General features: G+C 45.6%; 1 protein-coding gene across 2 annotated transcripts in view; it reads left to right on the top strand.

Moving 5' to 3' along the window:
• Positions 1-8: 8 nt before the first annotated feature.
• Positions 9-27,581, top strand: part of mpp7a (MAGUK p55 scaffold protein 7a) — a 50,607-nt gene continuing 23,034 nt past the window's right edge. The window contains exons 1-25 of one of the 2 annotated variants that reach the window (XM_058060661.1): positions 9-322; positions 10,767-10,915; positions 11,577-11,695; positions 11,767-11,844; positions 12,366-12,446; positions 12,631-12,762; positions 12,849-12,930; positions 13,032-13,117; positions 13,722-13,796; positions 13,977-14,173; positions 14,352-14,416; positions 14,516-14,536; positions 14,652-14,666; positions 15,418-15,450; positions 15,912-16,082; positions 16,516-16,596; positions 16,765-16,858; positions 17,013-17,121; positions 17,219-17,362; positions 17,435-19,310; positions 20,163-20,212; positions 20,492-20,601; positions 23,088-23,327; positions 23,461-23,666; positions 23,870-24,000. In XM_058060661.1, coding sequence (XP_057916644.1) covers positions 10,879-10,915; positions 11,577-11,695; positions 11,767-11,844; positions 12,366-12,446; positions 12,631-12,762; positions 12,849-12,930; positions 13,032-13,117; positions 13,722-13,796; positions 13,977-14,173; positions 14,352-14,416; positions 14,516-14,536; positions 14,652-14,666; positions 15,418-15,450; positions 15,912-16,082; positions 16,516-16,596; positions 16,765-16,858; positions 17,013-17,121; positions 17,219-17,362; positions 17,435-17,614 — 1,800 coding nt within the window. In that variant the 5' untranslated portion in view covers positions 9-322; positions 10,767-10,878 and the 3' untranslated portion in view covers positions 17,615-19,310; positions 20,163-20,212; positions 20,492-20,601; ... (1 more) ...; positions 23,461-23,666; positions 23,870-24,000. The remainder of the gene's footprint in view (positions 323-10,766; positions 10,916-11,576; positions 11,696-11,766; positions 11,845-12,365; positions 12,447-12,630; positions 12,763-12,848; positions 12,931-13,031; positions 13,118-13,721; positions 13,797-13,976; positions 14,174-14,351; positions 14,417-14,515; positions 14,537-14,651; positions 14,667-15,417; positions 15,451-15,911; positions 16,083-16,515; positions 16,597-16,764; positions 16,859-17,012; positions 17,122-17,218; positions 17,363-17,434; positions 19,311-20,162; positions 20,213-20,491; positions 20,602-23,087; positions 23,328-23,460; positions 23,667-23,869; positions 24,001-27,581) is intronic. The other variant, XM_058060663.1, reaches the window with a different exon arrangement.

The following is a 27,581-nucleotide window of genomic DNA, read 5'->3' as shown; positions in this document are numbered from 1 at the left end:
CGGTCCCTGTTGCTTGTGCCGCATACGAAACAGACCGTAGATCGGCTTTGTATGTCCCCTGTGTTGGACAAATAACGTAGTATCACAACAAACAAACTGCTCTCAAGTCAGCAGATAATTTCATTCTTCTACGAGTGTCGCTCGACCAAGACGCAACGTTTTGAAAGATCATTTTAGCAGCGAGAAAACGACTTATGGAGGACCAAATCAGAGTTTTGCGAAGTGCAAACAAAAACTGTTTTTAAAAAGTTTTGTTTTTACGGAATGATTGGAATATACTGAAACTAGCGAGAATCCATTCAACGCCGATCTCAAATGCAATGTAAGTAGCAACATTATACATTGATATCCACAGTATCGCAACACCTATTTGCCAAAACCACGCTAGTTTCGTTCTTTAAATGCGTGCTTTCGACCAGGCCGGCTTTGTATGATGTTGAACAAAGGGGAAATGATAGGAATTACAGTTGGCACATGGCAACAATGGGATGTTGCTATTCCTTACATGCTGAAACTCAGCATGCAGCTGTCATACTTCTTTATTTACATGTAAAGCGACCTTATCGTTGATGTAACATAAATGCCATGTGAACACAGAGCTACCAGAGTGTAAAGTCTGTTTTACTTTATTGTAACACAGCCTTTAAGTCATAGTCACGTCCAGCTCCCGTATAACAATGTACTGTACAGGGGATGGTGTACCACAGGGCATGGTGTACCACAGGGGATGGTGTACCAAGTATTCCAGCCTCGTAAAGTCAAGTACAGTGACTGGATCTTGTCACGCCAAAACCACACAAGACAAAATTCAGCACTTGGTCAGCCTCCCCCACATTCCCAACTCAGTCATTTACATACTTTGAGTTGGCATGTAGTAATTAAACAGGATCTCTGCGGTTTTGTCAACGACATATTTTTCCCCAACCGTTTTGTCTGATGATCCAAGATGGAAAGAATCAGCCTTTTTTTTGTTCCAGTTCATCATTTGCATCTAATCCCCCGTAAAGCTGCATCCCCTGTCACTACAGAGACACTGGAAGAGTCACTGGAAGGCACACTGGACATATTCTATGCCTTTCAGTGGGAATGTATTGGTTGATTCACGGATCGGAACGTTCCTTGATGGAGAACAGCTAATTGTGCAATAAGCACTGAAACACAGAACAGTTGGACATCTGCATTGGAAAGTTTAGAGAAGTTCAACTTGTAAAGGCTACAGTGCATCTTAAGGTCATCCTGAAATTTCATGCCCAATATCCCTGACTTATTATCGGTAGTCCCATTAAGTCCCCCATCTCTGACTATGAGAAAAACAGGAAGCTACTTTGAGCACTGGGGGAGCGACATTTAGATATTCCACATATTTCTGTAATAACTTCAAATCCCTAATGGTCTGTCTGTGATGGTGGCCAACCCTGACAGGGAAGTGCCTCGTTCTCTCGAAAAAAGGAATGGCTTTTCTTGGAGTTATGAGGTCTACAGTTTACATTCCATTCTGGAAGAGGGAGCATTTTGGTACACTTTTGCAAAAATGTCAAGAATATGATGGTTTCTATTTTCCATGCCAAGTGATTTATTTATTGTAGTTCTCTTAACAGAAACAGTAACTGCATAGTAAAATGTCTGAAAGGGATGAAACAAAGTCAAACAGTAGTAGTCAGGGTTCCATACCTTGGTTAAGGTAACTTCAGTACAAATGGACACTGAGCCTACAGTTGCAGATGCCAATGCTTTGGGATACTCACGTGAGGCTAATGCAGGACTGGTTCATTGTTGCTAACGGCAGGAAGGAGACTATGCCATGCCTCTTTTACCCAATGTGTTGGTCGTCTCTACAGGTGTCTCCTAAGCTGCCGACATTGCTCAAATTCCTAAGGCTTTGGGTCAGTCTTGGAGAGTCACTGACTCGGGGGAGAGATTTGTGGGAAATGGAATGTACGCAGTGCCCCGACTGAGGGTACACAGCAATATAATAATCCACCAAATGCTGCTTCGCTGAGTTGTGTACACAAGGTACATATGGTGTACGATGGAGATTTCAATTTATAGCTAGCGTGGCACGGCGCAGCAAGGCAATAATCCAGTCTGATCATTTTTGTCTTTTAACTGATCATTATCAGTCAAATACGGATTGTCTTTGTGATTGAAATGGATTGAGAAGCATGCATATGAGGGGACACGCTAGAACCGTTCATCAAATCCACCATGACACCTCCTTTGTTCCATTTGCACAATCTTCCATTCATGCAACATTTCTTTCATTCATTCATTATTCCGCTGCCTAAGTGTCTCTCAGCCCGTTCGCCCAGCTACCCATCCTTCTTAATCACGTATTAGTCCATTGTATCGCTAATCCCCGATGCGGGTCCACTATGACATTGTGAGCCTGCTCCCACTGTGGGACGGAGAGATTAATGTAATGTACTTGGCAGGGTCACGGTGAATGAACAACACTGGTACTGATGTTGTTCTTGTGCCCCCTGCCAGCTTCCACGGAGGTGTAGGGTTGCTTTCGGTGTCCATCAAGGCTCTGCTTTGCTGCTTGGAACCAGCTAACCGGGCAGATAACCAACATCAGACACCAGCGTTATTTTTGTGGTACGTCTGCAAATGCATTGTCAGTACTGCTATCTATTTGCGGTGGGGGCGCGTTGCATCATTGGCAAAGGAAAACACAAGAAAAAAACAGGAAATGCAAAACAAACACAACTAGAACTACAAATGTATTTGTTCTTTCTGGTTGTTGTTTTGTTTAATGTCGCAAACAAGACGGACAATGCGGGTGTTCAAGCTGAAAATGTGGACACCTCGTCTGGTGCGCCGCCACAGCCATCTTGGCGCAGTCCAGTCTACCAACTTACTATTGTGGTGTGTACAGCGGTGCGCTGGACCAAAGTACCACTGCGTGGGCTGCGCCACCTTGCGCTGCGCCACGGAATTAGAGCCCTCTGTGGTAATGAACAGGTAGCACCAAATTGTTTATGTTTGACTTTTGGCTCGTTATTTTTGGATTATTTTGACTATTCCTATCGCATTACATGACAACCTTTTTGTGACATTGGCTGCTCTTCCAGTCGTGCCACAAAAGGTAAACGAGCCAGACTTTAGACGTGAGCCCCTTGGATGGTCTGATTGTACAAAATGATGGCTAAATCTGACTCTACTGTCTCCACATGAAGTCAAGTTTGGACCTGCCCCAGCGACTCTGTAGAAGCTTGTAAACAACCTTCTGGAAGCCGTCCCGTCTCACCAAGCAACGGGTTGGCGTTACTAAATCCTAATTGTCAAATGTTGTTTTATTGATGTGGCTTTCTATACATGGCCCTCCCTACCTACTGTGACCGTTCCTTTTATGTCTGCCCTTTAAATTATGCAATAATAGGCTAGGAAAAGCTAACGTCAAACAGGCTGAGTGTGTCCTGCATTTGTCTCAGCAAATCACAGCTACCACGCACGTTTTGTCTGGTTGTTGTTCATGTGTCAGGACTTTGGGGTCACTTTTGGCCAAAAGCTGCTGTCACCTGTCTTGAGGAAAGAATTATTGTTGCTACTTGATCTCAGAGACTCATGTTTTCTTTAGCAGCTGTGCTAATTAGGCACTCCTGTGATCACGGAGGATGGTAGTTTGATATCTGTTAACCGGCCTTGGGATTGGTGAAGACCGCATGATAATTCATCTAAGAGGAATGAGATGTGGTCCACATCTGCTGAGTTAGCGGTCCATCAACATTTAGTTGGAGCCCCAGGACTAAACTAACTGATCTGAATGCGTGTCCCTGAAGTCCATTCACAAAGTCCTGCTCTAGACCTGATACTCCCTGTACACGCTCTACGACTATCTCTTTGAAGTATCTTTGGAAAATACTCTAATCTGTCTGACGCTGATCTGATCCTGTCTGGAGACACTTGAAGCAGCCATGTCTTTGGATCGGATATTGGGCCAGTTTACAGTACTGTCTGTGCCCCCCACCTCCCCCTTATGATGTTGCCTGAACGGTTTGAAGACATCCTAGTCATTTCTGTCCTATAGACCGTATGGTACTGTGTTTAAATCGTAGTACTCCCGGCTGGAAAGTGTTTAGCAGGAGGGCGTGTGAACGTGAATGAAAGAATGCTTTTGTATTTGAATTTGAAAGCGTCTATGTTAGCGTATGCATACATTAGACAGGCGTTCATTCATCTCAAGCCCATTAGGCTCCCCGTGGGTTGATCGTTTACTGGAAGCAATTAGAGCAATTAAAGGTCATGCTATTGTGTGGGTATGTACACTGCGTAATCCGTACGTCGGTGGCTTATCTCTTGTGTCCATGCTGGCAGCAGTTCATCTGAGTAATGGCATTTCATGATCTGAAGAAACGTTTCCGTGTGTGGTATTCGCACTCCGCTGAGTGGGACCGTGTTGCAGGGGGTGGGGTCATTTACTAGAAGGTTTTGGGGATGGGTGACCACCACAAGGTAGTTATTTTTTTCCCGTCGGGCCACACCGCATGAACACAGGACGCCACTCCAGCACTTAAATGATGGCGTTCATTCTGTGCTGCCTAAATATAAAAAGCAGACTCATCTTTGAAATGGTGTCTTAGCTCGCCACTAATGATAGCTATCCACGGATGGGCCTGAAGGTTTACTGGCCGTGGTCAAATGAAAGTGTGATATTTATAGTTTGCTTTGGTTTGAGATGGCAACCATTGACACCAATTCACCGGGTTTCAAAAAAGGGGGTCGTGTACAGGGATCATAGTACCTCCGGTTTTCGTTATTTATTCGCTTCAAAGGGTTCAAAACCGAAATGTATGAACATCAAGGCAACCGAGAAATCAGTTGTGTTAAAAGGATGACTTGACCCTCAGCAGAGTGTTATAAGCCAGGTCACCCACCCACGGAAGGATGACTGCCACAATCAGGGCACAGACTTGGGGTTTCCCACCAGCATTCCCAATTCACTTCATGTGCAACATGTTGGGAGACTTGTTTGGACTAATCTGTGTCTAGAACCGTTTGGCAGCTGGTCTGAAGTTTGCAACTGCAGCCGGAATGTGTTTCTCCCCCCCAAGAGAACTCGCTTGGCAGAGGTTCCACAGACAAGTGTTGGGTTGCCCCACTAGTGTTCCAAGTGTTTTGAAGCAGAATAAATGGATCGTCAGTCCAAGTCCAACTACTATCTCCTAATTCTTGAGATTAGATTTTTTTTTAGATTGTTCGTAGTATTTAATTTAATTTCATTATCACAGAATAATTTCTGTTTCCTCACCTAAACATACGCAAACTGGAAAGGTTGTTAAGTCCACAACTCTTATGATATGACACCACAGTCCTTGTAGGGTTTCCTGTTAGTCCTTGTAGGGTTTTCTCTCAGTCCTCGTAGGATTCCCTTTCAGTTCCCGTAGGGTTTCCTCTCAGTCCTCGTAGGCTTTCCTCTCAGTCCTCGTGGGGTCTCCTCAGCCCAACATTTAGTCTGTGGAGGAATGCCAAGACGAAAGCTCGAACAAACAAACGCATCCAAGCAATGGTGTTAGAAATGCCGTCTCTGCGCACCCCTGCTTGTGTTTACGCTGTCTGCGTGTCGTTTACATGCCCGCTCGTCAGTTTTCTTGACTCAGCCCCGAGCATTTGATATCTTTCCGTCACCACCAGAAGTTTGAGGTCAGCTGGGGATTAACGGAGTGTGGAAACGTATCTCCAACTGTGAGTGATGCAGACAGCTGCAGACATGAAGCTATGAAGGGGTGAATGAGTCGCCGTCGAATGAAGCGTTGCGGTGGCCAGGTATTTCTCTCAATGATACGGACGACCCCTGGTATTGACACGAGAGACAGGAAAGGCCGAATGAGGTGAAGATGCTATTTTGGACATGTCTTCCTTTTTTTTAGTTGCTTTTAGTTCTTTTAACCCTGTAGACGCTTATCAGTTGACAGTACAATTGCAACAGGGAATCTATAATTAATCTATTATCCAATTGTTTTGGTCGATTGATCATTTATTTTTATGTTGTTTCACCTTTGTGTTTGCTACATTTGCTTTTACAGGGTGTCTCCATTAGTGGAACACAATCATGGCTTCCTGTGAGAGGTAACGATGCCATAGACCAGGGGTGGGCAAACTTTTTGACTCGCGGGCCGCATTGGTTTAACAAAATTGACGAGGGGCCAGACTATTATGTTTTTTACACTGTCCACCTGGAATTATTGTATCTGTAAAAGTGTCATGCAATCTGCTATATGTGCACTTTGAGGTCATTCATTGTAAAGTGCGTTATAAATTAAACTAATTATTATTATTATTTAAATATTTTTATTTTATGTGAGTGTGAATGGTTGTGTGTCTATATGCGCCCTGTGATTGGCTGGCGACCAGTCCAGAGTGTACCCCGCGTCTTGCCCGAGGACAGCTGGGATGGGCTCCAGCAACCCACGCGATCCTTGTGAGGATAAGTGGTAGAAAATGAATGAATGAATATTTGTATTTTTATTTTTTTAATTGTTTTATTTATTTATTTTTTCTTTTATTGTGCTTGTGTCCCTTTTTTCAGGAGCACTTTGTAAACAGACCACATCAAATAACAATATTGATAAAACAGCTACTTAAACCATCAAAAGGTTGGCTCAAGCCATGATGCCAGGTTGTACGGTAAATTTAAATGAAATACTTTAAAAAGAAGGCGGGCCATATTCAATCACTTGGCGGGCCGGATTTGGCCCCCGGGCCATAGTTTGCCCACCCCTGCCATAGACTGAATGCTGATGTCTTGTCCCAATCTTAGCGTGTTTGTGTGTGAATGTTGCAAGCGGAGGAGGAGAGGACAATGGACGAGGCGGCCAGGCTTGGCAAGGCGAGCGGGTGTGACTACCGTATAAATCCCCCTTCCTTTGTGTGTCCATTCATTGATTTGGCATCATCACTGCTCCTCGAGACAATAGAGACCAACACGGCGTGGCCATGAAGACTTCATCGGAAGACTCACTGAGTCGGTCTCTCAAGATGAATCACCAAGGTTGGCGACACATTCCTCCATGGCGGGGGCTGGCCCCTTCATGGCCCTCTCCATCGGCACCCAAAAGACCTACGCTATTTAAATAATGTTAGTCATGTTCTTCGTGGGACGTCATTCAGCGATGCACAACCGCCACATTGTTCTCACGCCCCCCCCTGTCTTGGTGCCAACTCTCCTTTCCCTGAGCAACCCATGCAAAGCCCATGCAAATGATTAGGGATACCAGGAAATGGGATTACACACACACACACACACACACACACACACACACACCCCATTGCCTCCAGTGTATCAGTGTGAATGTCCACTCGACATGGAAAGGTGGTGGAATGTGTTAATTGCTGTGCTAACAGACAGAGGCCTTCAGTTTCCAACATTGGGCAGATACGTGTTCCCTTTCCTGACTTTTATGGCATGTTGACCCTGTTTGATACCATACGTATACGTGGGCCTGCTCATGGGTTAGCTTAGCATCCAGTTCAGGTTTAATCCTCTTGAACTTGCGGCACCACAGAGACAACACTGAGATGCCGTTGCTTTTGTCTTGTCTCTGTCAGTGACAGGGGGGGCCCATAAACCTGGTAAGAGAGGAAGAAAGTAACTCATGCTTCTTCAGGGCCCCCTCGGACTTCAGGCTTTGCAAAGGAGGGTGAATGAGAGTTTGGGTGAGGATGCTCAGGAAGTTGGAATGCTTTTTCCAATGCAAATGCTGGCATTGTCACTGATTTAACTCCCGCTTGTTATAACGGTGAGGCTGACAATATAAATATAAAGCCAGGACTGTGTCGGCGTGGGGAGACCTGGAGGGAAAACAAGCGCCCCCTTTTTCACATACTGGAATAGGAGCAGAAGTGGCATTACTGGAACAATAGTCATCGTTCTGCTGGCGTCCTGATGAAGCAAGAACATGAGGGAGATGCTTGGCGTGCTAGATGTACCAGAGACATCGTTGGCGTCTCCATGCCAGCTCGGGGCGTGTGCCCGAGTGCAGTGCACCTTGCTGGGCCACAGCAGGGGGTAGCCGTGACGTCATGTCATTAGATTAGGAACAACATCCTCATTTCTTCCACTCATCTCACCTCCATGTACTTCCTCTTCCCCCCCAGCGCTGTTGGATTATTCTGTAAACACCACTCACGTGTGACCCCCCCCCCATGCACAACCTGAGCACGCATGAAGGTTACCAAGTGGCATGCAATAAACGCTGCAGATTAGCCAGGCTTAATGGCTACCTGCTGTTGTCTTCCTGTCTGTCTGGCGTTGCTCATCTCATTAATGTCGGTACTTACAGTCCAGGCAGGCTGCACCCTTCCGTCCTTCCGTCCTTCCGTCCTTCCATCCTTCCATCCTTCCATCCTTCATTCCTTCCATCCTTCCATCCTTCCATCCTTCCATCCTTCCATCCTTCCATCCTTCCATCCATTCCAAGGGCCCGTGATGTGCATGTGTCATTTGTCCACTTGATGGCACTGTTGACTCACCTCGCTAGTCGATGCTAGGATTGGATGAGACCAGGTTTTTCCCACCAAAGGGAGGTAGTGTCTTGTTTACTTTTGCTTTGAACGCAGCTGCCCTACAAAGCACAGGAAACAACATTATCCATCATAACTCTGCTTTTATTTGACTGATTTTTTCCCCCATTTAAAGACTGCTAGGCACTTTGGCGGCTGCGTCGTCATGCTCCGCGAGGTCAAAGAGTCGTGGGAGGGAAATTCATTGATGGCGAGTGTGAGAGAGGAATGCATGAGCGGTGACTGACACCGACTGGCCTGGTTCATGTGGTCGTGTCAGACAATGAGCTGCTGTTTCTCTGCGGGAAGCAGGAAAACAGGACATAACAACATTATTGCTGTTATATATTTAAATAATTTGCATTAAGTTGTCTTTTACATATTTTATTTTAATTCATGACAATTTGTATTATTATGACTAATAATAATAATAATTATTATTAATAGATACATTAAAAATGTAGGGAGTTGACTGTGTTTCAGCTAGAGTAGAAGGCCTTTGCTAAATATATTTGTAGTGACAGCTCCACCTGGTGGTCATTTCTGTCACTACCCACGGAACAGGTAGTTAAGAGCACGTGGCAAATATTGGATTCCAAGGGTTTGTTTTTCCAGATTTTGTTCTTCAAGGAAAAAGTGAGTTCTATTCCCAAGGAAGAGTTGTGAAGAGGAACAAACATCATGGCTAACTCCATGTCAAGGTAGCTAGTGCTGTTTGTGGTCATAAAAGAGGAGGAGAAGGAGGATGTTTTGTAAGGGAACAAGAGTTTCAGGTCTGTTCAGGTGAGCAGGTAGCTACACCTGGTGGGCAGGCCACTTCCTGTGTGGGAGGGTTGAGTTTCCCTGCAGTGCAAGGCGAGTGGGAGTGCCCGCACATGCGTGTCACGCCGGCCGCCCTCTTTCACTCGCAGCACCATCAGGATCTGGTAGGTCTGCTTTTGCTCGCCTGATTGTTATCATAGAGTATCTTTTTGTATCTATACTTCAGCCAAGGAATCCGGTTTGTGATATCAGCTTGTTTGGGATCGTCCTACACGCTAGTGTGGCGTGATGTTTACTTTTGCTCATGCGGCGAGTCCCGTGTTGCTTTATTGTCACTCCCTCTGGAACCACAGGAATCCTGTTATGGCAACCTGTCACTCATTCCATATTTATTATTTTTCTTTCTAATCTTTATTTGACTAGTTGTCCACATCCACCCCCACCATGCAGGACTTATCTTATTCTCTGTCAAATCACAAAAACAAAGCTTCCATTTGTTGGCAAATGGCCCCCGGGCTGCACTTTGAACCACCCCCATGGACCATCCATGTACATTGTTGAGATGTTGGTTTTGTATATGAGACAAAAAGGCATGCATCTCAGCTTTGTGACAAGCGGCTTATTATAATAAGATGTTTCAACAATGTTTCTACATACATATATTTGACTTTCTTATGCTGTATTTCTTATACTATGTTTGTTATGAAAATACTATATCATTTACACAACCAAACTTTCCTAATAAGGCAACTTTATTCTTTGTTTGATGTAATTCAACTGTTCAATATTTCAACTTTAGACTACTTTTTCTCTTAATTTATGATTTAATTAGCATTTTATTCTCCTAATAATTTATTTAATAATTTATTTAAATCATCGCCCCCCCTCTCCCCATTTTTGCTGTTGTTTTTTCTTGACTAATTGTATTTTAATTGTGCTTTATGAAAACACTACTAGTCTTAGTCCCAGCTGTAGTGTCATCGCCAAACCTTCCACTAGATGGTGCTAGATCCCTTTTTAAAGCTGTTTCAACGTCATCCTGCCCATACTGATGCATGACGATGGAATATTGTATCATTTTTTACAGAGCGGTCTGTTTTTGTAAGTTTTGTACTTTATGATTCTTTCCGGCCTAGTAAAATGTCCCAGGTGTTCATTGCTGGACACTGGGAAGCTTCCTGGATGGAAAAAGAGCATTTATCATATTGGGAAAGATACCGTCATTCCTCTTTGGGCCCCAACAAAAGGCAGAGAGCTCGTATTACAGTGGAGTACACCCCCCCCCCCCCCCTCTATTGTCTGCTGTGCCATTTACAAGCACAGTATGACCACACAAAAGCTTCTACGTGAAACACTAATGGGTTCAGATTCACCGTTTAGATCAGCAGATACAGGACTGGAGTCTGCACTGCTTGCATGCTTCGTAGGAACTCAACATCTGCACGTCTGCAAACAATATTGAGCTATTATAGCGTTTGATGCTCTGACATCTTCTCGTGCAGGTTTCCTCGGCTCCGAGCCTGTCCTCCAATGCAGGAACGCTGCTGAGGACGCCCCGACACCATCTCCCCACCGCACTTTCCCACAGGCTAAGGGGGGGTGACCGGCACAGCCATGCCTGCCCTCACCACCGCCCTGGGCCCCGAGCCAGGTACCCACCAGAGTACGCCGCTTAAACATCAGCTTCACTGCTCCCACACCCCACTGTGAAGCCGGAGAGTCCTGATTTACAATCTTTGAATGTTACATTTGGATAGATTTAATATCGTTTTGTTTGATTTCATTGAGTTTATTAAGGTATGAATTGATTTAATGTCATTTCATTATGATTATTGGATACTCATATTATATGGATATACTTCATATTCAATATTATCATTATTAGAGCTTTGAAAGTGTTACCACCTTCCAAATGCACTTTTTTTTAACACGATTAGAGCACTCTAGACATGAAATAACACCCCTATAGTCGCCTTTACACTCTTATTATCCTATATAGTTGACATAATAAGACATAATATAGACTCACGTTCCTGTTTGTTGTTTGTTTACTTGCTGTTGTGTACAGTACTTCCTGTGGTGACTGTGCCTTTTATATTTTTACTTCATTCAGCTTCAATATGAAGACAGCAAAATAATCTACAAATATTAATATACAGCAAAGATGGGGGACAGGAGACAGCACCCTCTGCTGGCTTCATAGCTGCAGCACCGCCCACCAAACCACTTCCTGTGTCATTTAGCATCAAAAAAAGCCAGGCGGCCATGTGGAGTACATCCGATGTCACCCTGTTTGCTCTTCTTCCTCGCAGCCGTGTATGAGCTGCTCGCGGCGTTGCCCTCCAGACTGCAGCCCCACGGCGGCCAGCCCGAGGACAACGCCTTCCTGCATCACATGTTTGGGGAGAAAAGCCTGCACGCGCTCTTCAAGGTCCAACATCACGTCCTCCTCTCGTTCCTCTGGGAGTACTTCATTCATGCCGGGGTACACTGTACTTGCAGATCCATGAAAAACTGCAACGCTATGAAGACGGCAAACCAGCACCCGTCGTGACCAGCGCCGCCTCGCTCGCCAGTCAAGTAAGCGGCCACGCCCCTCCTCGTCTAGTGCTGTTTGTTTTCTACTAGCATGTAGTACTAGCGCTTGGATGGATACACAATCATCCCTCAGAACTTCACTTTTTCTAATACTATATCTTCATTCATGTTCCCTGATTGAATACTACTAGTCCTATTTATGAGTCCAAAAATATGCAGCACAATTGACCTAATTGTTAGCATTCTCAAGCTAATTGAAGTCGAATGCAAATATAAAGCACTCAGAAGATGCATTCAAGGACATTGTGATGATGTAGTATTCCACACATGTACCGTGGAAGTGGATTATTTACTTATTATGTCTACTATATTGGCTAGTAGGATTGTAAAGAGGACTATAGGGGTGTTATTTCATGTCTAGAGGGCTCTAATGATGTTAAAAAGTCTATTTAGTTTCCCATAGTCTAGCTATGAAAACATTCCGTTTATAAATAAGGAGTTCCACTTGCAGTGGGGTCTGGAACCCATGACCCGCCATAAAGTAGGTTCTGGCTTTCTTTCAGCTGGTTGAGGAGCTTCAAGGGAAATCAGCAGATGGAGAAGTGAAAGAGCTTCTCAAGCTGCTGGCAAAGCCCAATTTAAAGGTGAGGAGAATACATTGAAATAAGAATAAGTACGGAATAATTCGGAATGCCATTGACATCGTATTGGAAATGGGAGTTGGACAATATCGGCATATCGGAGAAGAATGCAGACGTACCCACAGACGAGCTGCTGGATGAAATGTGAGGATTGACGCGGCCATGAACCCCGCCCCTTATTTTCCAGAGTCTTCTGTCAGTCCATGACACGGTGGCACAGAAGTGCTACGACCCCCAGCTACCCCCCATGCCCGAAGGCGTCAGTGAGGACGAGGATTCTGTGAAGATCATAAGGCTGGTGAAGAACAGGGAGCCTCTGGTGAGTCATTCCGACTTTTACTCTTCCTTCTCCTCATCGTGCTCTGATTGCACGCGGGAGTTTCACCACACCTGATTGGCTCGTAGGGCGCCACGATAAAGCAGGATGACGTCACGGGCGCCATCTTGGTGGCGCGGATCATGAAGGGAGGGGCGGCAGACAGAAGTGGTTGGTTGTCACTCAAAAAGCAAATTTAAAAGTTGATCAGGTCACCCCAGTCGGGGTGTGAGGTGCTTACATGTGTGTGTGTGTGTGCACGTGTGTGATAGGCCTCATCCACGTCGGGGATGAACTGAAGGAGGTGAACGGGATCCCAGTGGATGACAAGAAACCGGAGGAAGTCATTCGCATCCTGGTAGGCTTTGTCTCTGCCGTGTCGCTTTGCCAACGTCTGGCGTCGTCCAGGAATCGATGGAGTCTATCACACTGGGCTTTGTGCTGTAGTTGACTTCCTCCAATCAGATACATCACCCAGCTGGAATGTATATTATATGTATCATGAATATTATTCATTGTTATTGTTATGTTTTATTTAAAAAATCAGATTTTTTAAAATATATAACAACTTTGGGTGAATGAGGTAGGTTATCTTAAAAAAATCAAATATATTTTTTAAACTAATTTAGGGTAATTTAGATGTGTTTTCTGAAAAAAAAATCAGATTTTGGAGAAATATAAATTATTTCCAATGTAATGTGTTCTTGAAATATAATGTACAAAAAATATAAATATATTAAAAAGCATAACAAAAAAATATATAAAAATATAAATATACATAAAAATATAAAATTTAAAATAAAATAAATAAATAATATTTTAATAAAATATAATATAATAAATAAACAAAATTTTAGCGACTTACAGCGAATGTGATGTGTTTTCTAAAAAAAAAAAAAAGACAAATAATCTGTCAAATAATCTGAGTGTATGATTTTCTTTTCTTTTCTTGTCACACTCAGGCTCAGTCCCAAGGGGCCATCACCTTCAAGGTGGTTCCCGCGGTCCAGGATGAGCTTTCAACCAAGGAGCCAAAGGTAACCCACTGAATGAGATCCTCTGTCAGGTCAGGCTGGGCCAGATACCTCCAGAGCTAGTCCAGGAACCTTTCCTACGTACCCTCAGCGTGTTCCATTCATTCCCAGCATTTGTATTTCTACATCTGGGTGTGCTAATTTCCAGATAATGATGATCTTCTTTTGTGGTTTCGTGTCAAGATGTTTGTGAAGGCGCTCTTCGACTACGACCCAAAAGAGGACAAAGCCATCCCGTGCAAAGAGGCGGGGCTGGCCTTCACGAAGGGCTCCATCCTCCAGATCATGAGCCAGGACGATGCGACCTGGTGGCAAGCCAGACTTGAAGGGGACGCAAACCCCCGCGCTGGCCTCATCCCATCCAAACAGTTTCAGGAGAGGTTAGAAGCAATTCCTTCCTAGACACGTAAACCCTGAAGGCATCCGACATCCTGATGCTGCTTTTTGCCTTTTGGACACGACAGTGGAACATGCTACGTCACCATGTGGCTGCACTTGAACATCAATAATTATACTGTTATACTCATACTGTTACTTATATTGTTTTTTCTCTCACAGGAGGTTTGCGTTGCGAAGCCCTGCTCCAGTTCTCCCAATCAGGAGGTCCTCCACTCGGCGATCCTGTAAGTTTAGCTTCAGTGTAGAATATTGTTATATACAGTATACAGTTAAAGGGCATTCTGATTCTGCTGTAAATTAATATTTTGCTGTGTTTTCTGAAGCTGATGTGCCTGTAGACTTTGGTAGGTGTCTTCCTCTTTTTCCTCTCCATTCTTTCTCACACCTTCCCTTTTTTATTCATCTTCTCTCTAACCTTTATTGCGTTTCTTCCTTCCCTCCCTTCACCGATTGTCACAGTTGATGAAATGGAAGGTACTACTCATTAACACCCGATTTGTTCCAACCACCTAATAGTCAAAGAATAACCCACCACCCCCCTTTTGCACGCCAATATGTTTATTTTATGAAAAAACACAAAGACGTGCAGAATGTTGGCGTGATTGAAACTCCAGTGATCCCTTGTTTGTTCCCTTGGTGGGTTCTTGGTTCCAGACCCGACTGGAAGTAGGATTCCTTATCAATACATGAAATATTTTTGTAGTTCCATAGTAGAAAACCTCTTTGTGACCTTCAAAATGTGTTTTTTTTAACATTATTAGAGTCCTCTGGACATGAAATAGCACCCCTATAATCACCTTTATGCTCCAAATACACAATATACAGGTAGCAGAAACAATAAGAGAAAATAAGATATAAATAAGACATCAAATAGACCCGCACTTGTTAGCATAGGGAGACTTCCTTGTGTCAGTACTTCCTCACTAGGGTCGCAGGTACGCTGGAGCCTATCCCAGCTGTCTCCGGACAAGAGGCGGGGTTAACTCTTTACCTCAATATGCATTTTTAATTCTAATAATAGACCGTATTCGTGACTGTATGGTCATTTTATCAATAAATAAATCAAATTTAGCGTGAGTTTTGACTATTTTGGAGTGCAACTCTATGAGCCAGCCCATGGCGCCTTAATGGCGGCAGGACGGCAAGAGCCAGGAGTCCTTTTCTCTTGTGAAATGATAACGTTCCTTTCTTTCGGCCCCTCCTCTCTTCCTCTTCTCATCCCCAGAGGATGCTGACTTTATTAGCGGCTGCCGTTTAGGTGAGACGTGTCTTCTTTTGGCTTTGTGTCTCCCTTGACTCCTTTCCTTTGCCTTCCCTTCCTGCTCCCTCTGTCCTTGTGGCAAAGATCCGCTTTTTGATGGGGGTTGTCGGGACTGGAGTTCCTGCAGCCTCCGGTCTCCAACGTGGTTCTCTCCCAATTCCTTTCCTTATCTACCCCCCCCATTGATCAGCTCATTAACATATTGTATCAACCCAAGGCTTTTGTGTTTCATATGAGGCTTTTATTGGCGTTTGTCCCCACGTGGGACGCCAAAGGTAACATTTCTAGACTCACGAGTAAAATAACATATTTATCCTCCTAATATGACTTTATTTTTCTTCTCACAACTCGTTAAATCTCCTTTCAGAACGCGCCGCGGCTGGGAACGGCCCCCAGGCCTCACTTTGCCCACCCTTGGTCTGTTTCATATTTCATAGCTTGATTGTTTGTGTCTCCAGTCGGGTTTCGGAGAAGCTTCCGTCTGAGCAGGAGAGAGAAGAAGACCAACAAGTCAATGTACGAGAGCAAGAAGAGCGAGATGTACGACACGGCCGACGTCCCCACGTATGAAGAGGTGACGTCGTACCGCCGCCACAGCGCAGCCAGACAGCGGCTCGTCATTCTGGTTGGTGAGTGATTCATTCAACGCTTTGCTTTGGTGAGATGGGGTGGCTAAACCACTGAGAGCGCTAGTCAACGAGTCAATGAGGAAGTTCTCCTAGGAACAGGACAGAAGAAAAGAATGCTAGTCTGGGTCGATATTATGTCTTATTTATGTCTTTATTTGTCTTATCATGTCTACTGTATTGAGTAATAGGAGTGTAAAGGCAACTATAGGGCTGCTATTTCATGTCCAGAGGGCTCTAATAATGCTAAAGGTGTATTTTGAAGGTGGGACACAGGTCTGCTATACTTAACTACCAAAATATGACCTTTCCAAATAAGGAATCCAACTTAGTGGAAGTGGACCTATCACTACTGGGTGTGGACCCAAAGAACCTTGATGATGAGGTCTTCCTGTATCTTCTATAGAAACATGCCTGTGTTGTTTGTTGCCTGCAGGACCGACTGGCGTTGGCTTGAATGAGCTGAAAAGGAAACTTCTGATCTGTGACCCTCAGCACTTCAGCGTGACCGTTCCACGTAGGTTTCCTCCCGTCTTAGCTGCCTTCAGACATGCTTGGGCGTTCTCCTGTTCTCCATTAGTCACATGACTAATGAGTGCTGTGTGACCTCACACGTAGCATTACGTAGACTACTCTTCCATGCTGGCCCACAGCCACTCTCTCTCATCACCTCCTTCTCCACCAGATACCAGTCGGCCGAAGCGGAGCCAGGAGAGCGACGGCGTGGAGTACCATTTTATCTCCAAGCAGCTCTTTGAGGCCGATGTTCATAACAATAAGTGAGTTAACGCTCCATGGCATCTCCATACTATGGAAGACGAGATGAAAATGGCCTGAAAAGAAAAACATTTTCCGTATTTAAAGAAGAAAACCAACAAGCAACGCAGCTTTTCTTCCTGTCACTCACACTAAGATGTTCCTCTGACTGGTCAGGTTCATCGAGTACGGCGAGTACAAAGGGAATTACTACGGGACCAGTCTGGACTCCATACGTTCCGTCCTGTCCAAGAACAAAGTGTGCCTCCTGGACGTGCAGCCCCATGTGAGTGTTTCTACGCTAGCTTCAGCATCACTAGCCGACTGACCTCCAATCATTCCTCCTCCTCCCTCCCTGTGTTTGATACCGCTTCCTCCTCCAGACCATAAAGCTCCTGCGCACGCCGGAGTTTAAACCCTTTGTGATTTTCATCAAGCCGCCCGGCGTGGAGCGACTCAGGGAGACCAGGAAGAACGCTAAAGTCATCTCCAGCAAGGATGACAAAGCCTCGGCTAAGCCCTTTGCAGTGAGCTCATCATCTCATGTCTCGTTTCTCATGTGTGCTGATGATCCGCTGACCTTTCACCTGCTGTGACAGGAGGAGGACTTCCTGGAGATGGTGGCGAGCGCCCATACGATGGAGGCGCAGTACGGCCACCTTTTCGAGAAGGTGATCGTCAACGATGACCTGACGGAGGCCTTTGGGGAGCTGCGTTCGGCGCTCAGGAAAGTGGAGATGGATCCTCACTGGGTTCCTGTCAGCTGGACTCACTCCTGAGGCCGCGCGGGCCCGTCGAGAGAACGAGTGGAACACAGGCCGGGATCTCTGCTGTGCTGATTTCAAGCTCAGTTAGGATCTTCTCGACTCCAAGCCTGCCATCTCCACGGAGCAAAGCCTGGACGGTCCCGGTACCGACAGACGCCAAGCAGGAGACTTTCTTAAGATTGGACTGTGAGAAACCAAAGGAACTGTCACCTTTCTTCTCATCAGCCTGCACATGAAAAAAGAATGCGAGGGCAAAGGCGGGGAATTCGGTCTTGTTATGTTTCTATGCATCAGGTCATCTGCTACGTCTCCTGAAGGGCAACACAGGAGATCTTGAATTTTATGAGGAAAAGTAATATATTTTCTAATATCTGCTAGTTTTTGTAACCTTTTATATACATATCTCACTTTTTCAGAGCTCAGTTGGACTTCTAGTTGGCTAGAATTTGTTGAGAAGTCTTTGCTTCAGGGATCTCAGTCACTCGTGTCCGCGTCCTGACTTTATTGATTGTTTGCATTTCCTTCATTTGATGTTCTTACGAGCGTACGCTTGGGTTGCTGGGCAGGTTTCAGATTTATTAAAGCAGCTGCTGCTGTTCAACCTCGTGCTTCTGCTAGGAATGTTCTCCTACTTTGTGATTTCAGTTGTCACTTTTATGTGAGCTAAGTCATAAAAATCATGTCCTTTTTCTTGGTCCTTGCCATATTCTGCAAATATTGATGGATTATTAATGTCATACGCTACCAGTCAGAAGTTTGGAGACACCTGATCATGTCATTGAATGAGGGAGTGTCTCAAAAATGTGCTTCCAGCTTCCAGATCATTCCCGCTGAAGCAAACATCCGCCAGCGAGCAAGCATGGCACACGCCTCCCCTCATCCCGGCCTCAACACGTCATGGCGTGGATGCAGTGACGTTTTGGCAGCGCCATGTTGCAGCAGGAGGAAGACATTATTCAACGATGTCTTTTTCCACAGGGAGGAGGGATGTTTCTTTGTTTTTCTCCTGAAGCTTCCATTTCCACTGCAGGCATGTCATGTCCATGAACACCCGCAGTGTCTTCTTCTGTGATTATGCACACGCCACTGACATGGAGCTCCACAACTTCACACTTTCTTGTTAGAATACTACTACTTCTGTTAATATTGATATTTATATATATTATATATTTTATATTTAGAATGTGCCAATGGCATAAAGGGGCAATAAAACACGGCTGCTGTCTGCTTTGGACGCCTCTCTTTTAACGTGGTTATTGATATTCTCTGTTGTAAGTAGGTCAATAATGTTAGTGATGTTGTTTATGAGGCTACAAGCTAACATACACGTCATCCTTTAATTGAAATAATTAATCACACTTAGGTGTCACGATTCGCGTGACATTTACTTCCTGTTGTACTTCCGGTTGTTCAGACTATTTTGCTGCACTTTCTGTTGTACTTCCGGTTTATAGCTTTTATTTTGTTTCACTTCCTGTTTGCATCCCCTCCGTCGTCAGTTGCCTTCACGTTTCCGTTGATGCACACCTGGCGCTAATTACAGTTTGATTGGCTCCTCGGGCCTTTCAGTTTTGACGTGTGCTTTTCGAAAGTGTCCCTTTTCCTGCACTTCAGATTTTGTTTAATCTTTTTTTTTTATCAAGAAACTTTTTCCTGCACTTCCTTTGCATCCTGGGGTCGCCACAGCCAACGCTTTTCGCCCATCAAGGTATTTTAAAACCGTGTAACAATTCTAATGCGTCATCCGGGTGTCGAGTGTTTCACTTCAACTCTTTTATATCGACTGAAAGCTAAAAGTACTTTCTGCTTTAATTCCGGTTTGTGTAACTTTATTTTGTACCTTTTCCTGTTTTATTCCGCTCTATCGTCAGTTACCTTTACCTTTCTTTTTGCGCACCTGGTGCTGATTAGTGTGATTGGCTCATTTAGCTTTTGGCGACGTAAGTTTTTAGCAGGAAAGCCTTTGCATTTTGGGGTCTCGACATCCAACTCGTCCAAAAGTCGACCGTCTTCGCCCTTCAAGGTATTTAGAAACCACTGAGCCGGGGTAATACCTCCCCGGAGTGTCGAATGGTTCGGTCCAACTCGCCTTACTATGCTGTTGTATTCATTCTTAGAAACCAGCTAAGGAAATATGACGGGACTTTAAAACTCATACGGAAAGTCTAACGTGACATATTCAATAGCAAAAATGATAATTAGCCACCCAATCCGTGTCTACAGTGTCTACAGTTTACTTGACTGACAGTTCTTTCCTTTACTTTTACTACATTTATTGTACAAAGCATGAAAGTGTCCAATGGCCTCTTCCTGCAGTAGCACAAGTGTCCACAAGATGGTGCTAGAGGCTAGTGTACCGTACAGCCACTGTTGTCCTTTGGTTTATCAATAAGTTCTATACGTAGTCTCACCCGGATCTCATGCAGGCTTATAAAGTGTCCCAGGTGTTGACCAGGGGGGTGATGTTTAGGGTGGGTCATGGCTGCTCCGCAAACCTACTTCAGACTTTCATTCTTTCTGGGGGGGGGCTTCTTTCTAATCTCCTGTTTGTGGCTTTCAGGAGAAACGTCCTTAGGCCGCAGGAGCCATCCAAGGAAAGGAACCACTGAGGTGGGTCGTTTATTTACCGCTACTATTTTATATTCAAATAGAACTTCTAAGTGTATCTCCATTTCATTAGTTTTTTATTTGACATTTAAAAAATTGCAATTAAAGGAAACTAACAGCAGCGTAAGTTGAAGGTGGGACGTCAAACTGAAGCCTTGACAATACATCCCACCTTCAGCCATCGGCGTCTCTTCCATGTCCACCATGGATCCACACTTTTGGCCCCTAAATGTAGGAAACCTGTTCTTGTCAAATGTCCAACCTGTGTAATGACCCCCACAGCATCGAGAGGGAGCAGCTCCAGGAGACGTTCCCGGACGTTCCCATCCTAGAAATGGGGACAGAACCAGCAACCATCAGTTTGGGACACGGCCACACTACAAGTCATTCGGGTAAGGTACATCAAGTACATTCGTTGTACATGTACATCACGTGTACAATGAGTTTCCAACCAATTGATTTGATAAAATGATAATGAATTGTGCAACACTTAAATACAACTGGAAAGTACATAGTAGAGGCAGACACACCTTCCTTGTTTCCTTGTTTACCTTCCTTACCGCATAATTTTCAATGACTGAACAGTTGCATTAGACTGGTGGGAAAACACGGACTCCAGACATCAGACGTAAGAATAGACGCAACCATCTTTTGGGACGCTCCACAAAGAAAGGCCGAGAAAGAAATGGTTCCTTCTAGAAAAGCAAGCGTGCACCCTTAGTTAAGTCCTCCAGCTCGTAAAAGAGTCCGTGGCCTTTTAATAACCCCGTAAAAGCGGCGCTGTTTTTCCAAGCGGTACCTGCATGTTCTATCAAAGTTAACAGCCCCCCCACCGCACTTAAAGCCAGGAGCGTCTCGGCCGTGCACGCAGCTGCGGAGATGAGCCGCCTTCACACGACATCTTTTGATGGACAATGCTTTCACCAGATCTAATAACTTCCTGCAACGCTTTCTACCTTGGCCTCCGTGCCCCTTTCCTTCGGCCCCAGCTGGAGGGGAGTGGGGGCCAAGGAGTAGGTGACACGGCAAAGCCCGGACCCTAAAGGTCCCAACATGCCGCAAGTGTCCTTTTGCCTCATGCGCATTTTATCGTCCTAATTTGAAGAATCCCGAGCATCCGCGGCCAGATGTTTTGGAGTTCTGTCCGACTCCAGGGAAGCGGCGGGGGGAGGGTGTTTGGGGGCCGCATTGATACAGAAACCAAAAATCCCAGGATTTGTTGCTTTTGGAAGAGCTGCTCCTTTCCACTTAACATCGGGAGTGAAATTTCCACATGATGTTTTTTGGTGGCTGGAAAAACAATGATTGATTGAGACAAATGATGACTTTTATTTGTTGGACTGCAATCAATTCATCCACAGTCCACTCGCGATTCAAGCCGACGGGAACGTCATGGTGGGAGGTGGGAATGGACCTGTCCTACACGGCTTCAGGTGTTGTGGACGACGGGAACGTTCTTATTTGTAATCACATATGGCTGCCGTGACCTGATCCAATTTTTAAGACTGGGGTTGACTTTAGCGCCCCCTGATGGCAAAGGCGCATCGTCTTTCCGTCTTTGGCCATCCCTCAACGCCAGCTCATCCACCAAACAAACATTTACCCTTGCTTTCCCACACGGCGGATATTCTTACGTTCCTCCTCGGGTTTGGCACCCGAGTCACGTCAAGTCCCCCTGGTCCCGCCCACTGTCTGTCAAGGCTGACAAGTCTTTCTGCACATGTGCAGAATCATTTGGACCGGAAATATCCCGACCATATTGCTCAGGGTTTGGTGTTGACCCCAGCCCCCCCCCCCCCCCCCCCCCCCCCCCCCCCACCCCCCACCCCCCAGGTCCCCAGCCCCCAGGTCCCCTTTTAGGCTGCATGGGAAATCTTACCTTTTCTACCCTTGGCATGGATACCGTCTCTGTACATCGTCCACCCATAATTCCTACCAATCACCTCTAATATCGACATATTAGGTAGTAAAATATTGCAAAGTATTACAATGTATTGTAATTATTAGTATTATGGATATAATGGCGTGTTAGCAGTACTATGGATGCAGTATACGCCACATGGACTTAAACGTATCGTCCTGATCAATCTATGTCGCAGCAAGTCGGTATGCTTTTAATGTGGCGAGCAAGTAAACGCTGCTAAAATGTGCCTTGCTAACTTGCTGCGCCCGAGTCCTGTGATCTGGTCTCGCAGCTCCAGAAAAAAACCCTTGGAGGTTGTTGACCTCGCAAGTAGCAATTTGAACGCTGTTGAATGTTTTTCCTTTTTCTCGTGTCTTTACATGAAGAGCGGTTATTTTCTCAGACTGATTGGCCATGAGAGGGGAAGTGCTGTTTGGCGTGGAAAGCCCTCACTTCCTCCCCCCATCACCCCCCCATCCTGTACAGCGTTGCCACGGTCACAGGGACTCTGCTTTGGGCCGGTCCGGCTCTCGCCACAACAAAACGTAGCGCAGCGCTGCAAGCCAGCTTGTCCGCTTCACACGGGCTCCACGCGATGATCCAGAATAGTTCAGGCCAAACAAACCTAGTCCTGAACCGGCGCAGCACGAAACAAGGCGGCCCACCCTTTGGCGGTGAGGACTTGGCCCGACGGGCCCGTCTTTTCTTGTCCTTTTTGCTTTGTGATGTTCCACATCTTTACATGTTTGGACGGGTTCTCTGGCCGCCATTTTTACAGGCACACAGACCGCACGCTGTGGAACACAAAGACTAGCTCCTTCCTAGCCGCCCTAGTTTAGCTCCTTGTTCCTCTCCTGCTACCTACGCCACCTTTTGGCTAACTCCTCCCACATTTCTCATGCATCCAGCGTCACATGTTCAAATGTTCAGCTCATTCAGGGCACAAAAATAATCCCACAATTCCTGTCTTTTCAGATATTCAGATCTTGGTGCCCCCTACTGGTGGTTCTTTCCCAAATCAGTGGTTGCTGGTTCCGTCCTCAATCCTGCTGGAATTCAGCTTTTTGTGCAAAACACCTACCAACATCGCCCCCTATTGGTCCCTATTGGATCCTCGGTACACATTTGAAGGATGCCTGACTATTGTGGAAGTGGTGCTGCTGTGATGCCAAGAGGAGACATGGATACACCTTCAGATATTCCCAGAGCAAACCAGTGAGGAATTGTCATTATAAAATACCTGGAATATCAATGTTTCACGTCCCATACCCGACCGAGCAGCATGTTAGCGCTCCCCATAGTGATGACGCTACCTTGTCTCTGCCCCCTCACTTCCTCCCCCCATTAGACGCAGCCGATGTTTCTCAATCCTTTCATACGTTTTGTGAGATGTTCTACTGGGAGTTGCAATCTGAAAACGACCAATGGGACCAGCCGACCTCAGGCCGGCTCGCCGAAGCCAGAAAGTCGGGTTTCAAGTGATGAGGATCCCAGATTCCGGCGAGGGATAATCTCATAATCGGACAAGATCATCATCAGCGTGTTGGAGTTGATGTAAGACTGGCACGCATCTTTGGGGGGGGGGGGATTAATTGCATTCTTTCAACCAAGCCTTTATTTAAATGCTCAGGCTTGGTGACGCCAACACCGAGACGCTCGGGTCCCGATGGCCGCCATGACTCGACATGACTCGTGTCCAGTAGACTTTGGCATCTTCCATGTTGATACGAACACCTGATATCTTTATTTGTTTGCAGACGGAACACATCCTGTCTGTCTGGCCTGGTCTTCTCGTGGATCTCTGCAGACCTCATCCTCCTCCGCTTCCTCAGGTGGCTCACCTTGTTTGCTCATCACGCAGCGACTGATGATGGGGGCGGGGCGACAGGTTAGTGCTGCACCCTTCTGCAAGAATAGCAATATTCATTTCTTACGTGTCACACACCCGTCCCATGGCCCTGTACTGTATTCATTCACCTCATCCATGTTTTTTTATATATTATAACCAAGGTAACTATCCACTATTATATTAATTAATATTATTATTACTCTCCACATTGTCCTGTTCTGCTTTCAATAATCATCCAATGCTTTTTCTGTAAAATGATGTATCATGTAAAAAAAAAAGTATTCTCACGGACTCCATACCATGGCTCCTCCAGCAGACCTGACCATCCAGGCCATGGAGCCAACTCGCCCTGGGTTGTTTGTGTATTCATATCAACTAACTTTGTGGTTTTTATTCTTATTTTCAGTCAGTTTACTAAATGCAAAACGTGTATTTCTAAACATAACATACTTTTATCTGCTCATGTCATGTACATTATACCGCCTGTTTTAGGATACAATCAACCTCTCCGTTCCCTTAAGCGTTCCCTGAAATGTTGAAGTAGACCCCCTCCTGCTTTCAGTTGATGCTTGAGCCCACCCCACATTAAAAAAAACGCAGTAGGTCCAGTACGTTACCTTTCCGCTAGCTGGCCCGTCGTGGTGTGGCGAGGCGTCAGCATGCCGGTCACATGGTTCTTGGTGTAACGATGTTGTTGGTTATCTTGGTGGAAGCTCCCATTATGGACAAGGCTTTATGGGTGGAACAGATGTGTCCATTACGTGGATTCTTAGCGGCACACAAGAAACGTGTTCGTCTCATCAGGATTGGGGATGATTGACAACATCAAATAAAAAGTACTTTTCCTTTGAGTACTATATTTAAAATACTTACATGGAGTCTGTAGTATGTTAGGAAAAGTAGTTTCTATGAGTTTCCTGTCACTTGTGCCAAAGTGTTTGGGTCTGTTATTGCAAAGCATAAGGGGGGGGGGGCGGGTTCAGACAAGCAGAACAGTTTCCTCAGCTTCCTACTTGATGCTGACGTGATATTGACACAGGACTGCGTTGTCGTCGGTGCCTTCCAGACCGAGCATCTCGCCTTACAGCGGCGACACGGGATGGCCAACATCAGTGGCACATCGTTACTGAAACGTTGGTCGTCTCCTTCCTCCAACGTCTCGCCGCAAAATCTCCACAGATTCCTTTTCACTTTCCATTCCAGGGAAAATAGACATCAAGCACAAATATCAGCTTCATCTGACAGCCACGGCGAACCAAGTCCCTCATGGAAATGTTGTGGATCTTCAGGGAGAGGAGGACCAGAATGGAGGTGTCAGGGACAGAATGAGACTTGCGTGATGATTCAAAGCAGACCAGTCTGAGATTAGCAGCCTTTCACTTCCTGTAATCCCAAATGAAGCAAACGCGTTCAAGTCGTCTCTCATTCGCTTCCAATTCCCGTCCATTCAACGGCTGCAGTTACTCCAGCGTGCTTTTTCTACGTTCCTCACCAAGCCAAGTTCCTGCTCTGCACAAAGCCACAGGAAATATCATACAATATTCAATTTCCACCTGCCTCAGGTGGGACTCCCCTTGAAGACCAAGTTTCTGTCAGCAGGCTTTAGCCAGTCCCCAAGATGGCTCACTTTGTGGTCGCTCCGTCTTCCTGCCTGCTCCCGTTAGCTGCTAATAGGCTTGGCACCGCGTCCTTGCGCCGCAATTTAACAGCGGCCTTGCCAGTTTCTTCTGAGGTCCTTGCAACCTCTGAAGGTGCTGCATCTAAAGCTCCCGCTTTTAATACGCGGCGTCCAGTCAATGAGCTCATTGGCAGACAAACTGGCACGAACAAGCGGAGCCGACGGACGCCTTCCAGCTTTTATGAATCACGTAGTAATGTTCCTCAAAGTCGCTTTTGACAGCAAAGTGCGTCTTAGACACCCACATAAGCCACTATTCCAACAGAAAGGTGAAGAAATCAAGTGGTTTGAAACCGCACCGTGCTGCTGGAGCGTGGCTCACACCGTTTGACGAAATGCAACTTGAATAGCGAAGCGTCCAAACATGTCGGAGTTAAAGTTGGGAAGCGTTAATTTCTGCAGCCTGCTCCGAGGCTCAAACCCGCGGCCACAAACCCACGCCATCAAGCTAAGGCTAAGTAGTCGACTCATCCATCGTGCTACTGTGATTGCCTGCAGGTTATCATCTCCTCGTTGGGAGTGTTTTTGGATGATCGGCTATTAATATTGTTGGATTTATTGGTATGACCTCATAATTCCCCCCCCAGTTGTTGTTGTTTACATGGCGAGATGTACAGGAAGTCACAGGTCACAGAGCTAGCCAAACTGTGCGGCTTTACATTTGTGAAAGAAGTTTGTTGTGGCAAGGATGTGATGGAACACAAAGCCAGCAAAGATGGATTAGCACAGCCTTGTTACCGGAGATTCTGCAGTGGCGAGACGTAGAACCAATAGAACCAACAGTCATGTGACCCCTTTGAAGTTTTCTGGGTGGCGGACAATAACCAGAGTCTTCCAGCCTCCGTCCAGGACTCAGACACAGAAACCCTACCCAAGCCCCTGATATCCAGACCTTCCTTTCCCCGTCCATCAGCACACCGTTTTTTTCCCCAGCACCCGTTGTCGCTCATTGCCAGACTTCTTCCTCAGGTCGGTCTGCGTTCTACGTATAGTTTTACTTCCCGTGTGTCCATGATGTTGATCAAGGCTGACCGTCATTTTTCCTTGTCTGCAGTCATGTTTGCTTTGATCCCGAAGCAAAAGCAAACCTATTTAGTCAACTTTGACCTTTCAGTGTGATTCTTACGTCTGAGGAGCATTATGATGGATGTTGGATTTTTCTTTCACTTGCGTCTATTTTTGCAGTCTAACCCGTGTTGGCGATGGGATTCTTTTTCCTCGTGTTTGTGAAGTCTGTTGGGTGTTTGTAGGAGCAACCATGACTTGGCATAATCTACAGGTTGAAATGTTGGGCGTCCCATACCCAGTAGCTGCTGGTTCGGTCCTCAGTCCTCGTGCAATCATTCAACATATTTGGACATTTTAAAAACCGTTCTCCATTTTTCACATTTGACATTTTGTCCACCAAATCATTCCACGTTTTTCAACCGATTCAAACTAATCCAACTTTAGGGTCATTTCATATTTTGTGACCTTTTTCATTGAAATAAATTGCAGTTTTTTGGCGCCCCCTACTGGTGGACAATATTTCTTACATTTTCCCTTACTGCAGTATTCTGCTTCTGCAGGTCCTCAGTCCTCGTGCCATCATCATATGTCATCATTGTTTCTACGAACCAACATTTACCAGCAGCTTCCAACTATTCCTCCATCATATCCGGACCTTTCTAAAACATCTCAAATTGCTCCACCTAGTTTTTGCGGCTTTTTATCGGTAGATCCCAAATGGGGCCGTCATTGCTTCACTTTGTTTGGTCAAGCTCCGATTTGGACTAAACACTCTTGGCTGCTTGCTGTTTTGTTTCCTTGTAATTCTAGTCCCACAAGACCACTGGTGCCCTCGTCCAGGATCACTTCTTGCTGACCAAGAGGACAAAGGAGGTTCTATGCAAAGGCAGAAATGAATCCAACGTGCATTACCCGTTCCTGGAAAGTATCCTGA

The sequence above is a fragment of the Doryrhamphus excisus genome, chromosome 21, assembly GCF_030265055.1.
Source record: "Doryrhamphus excisus isolate RoL2022-K1 chromosome 21, RoL_Dexc_1.0, whole genome shotgun sequence".
NCBI classification, from domain to species: domain Eukaryota; kingdom Metazoa; phylum Chordata; class Actinopteri; order Syngnathiformes; family Syngnathidae; genus Doryrhamphus; species Doryrhamphus excisus.
Note: the sequence above shows the minus strand (reverse complement) of the source record. Positions and strands in the feature narration are given on the sequence as shown.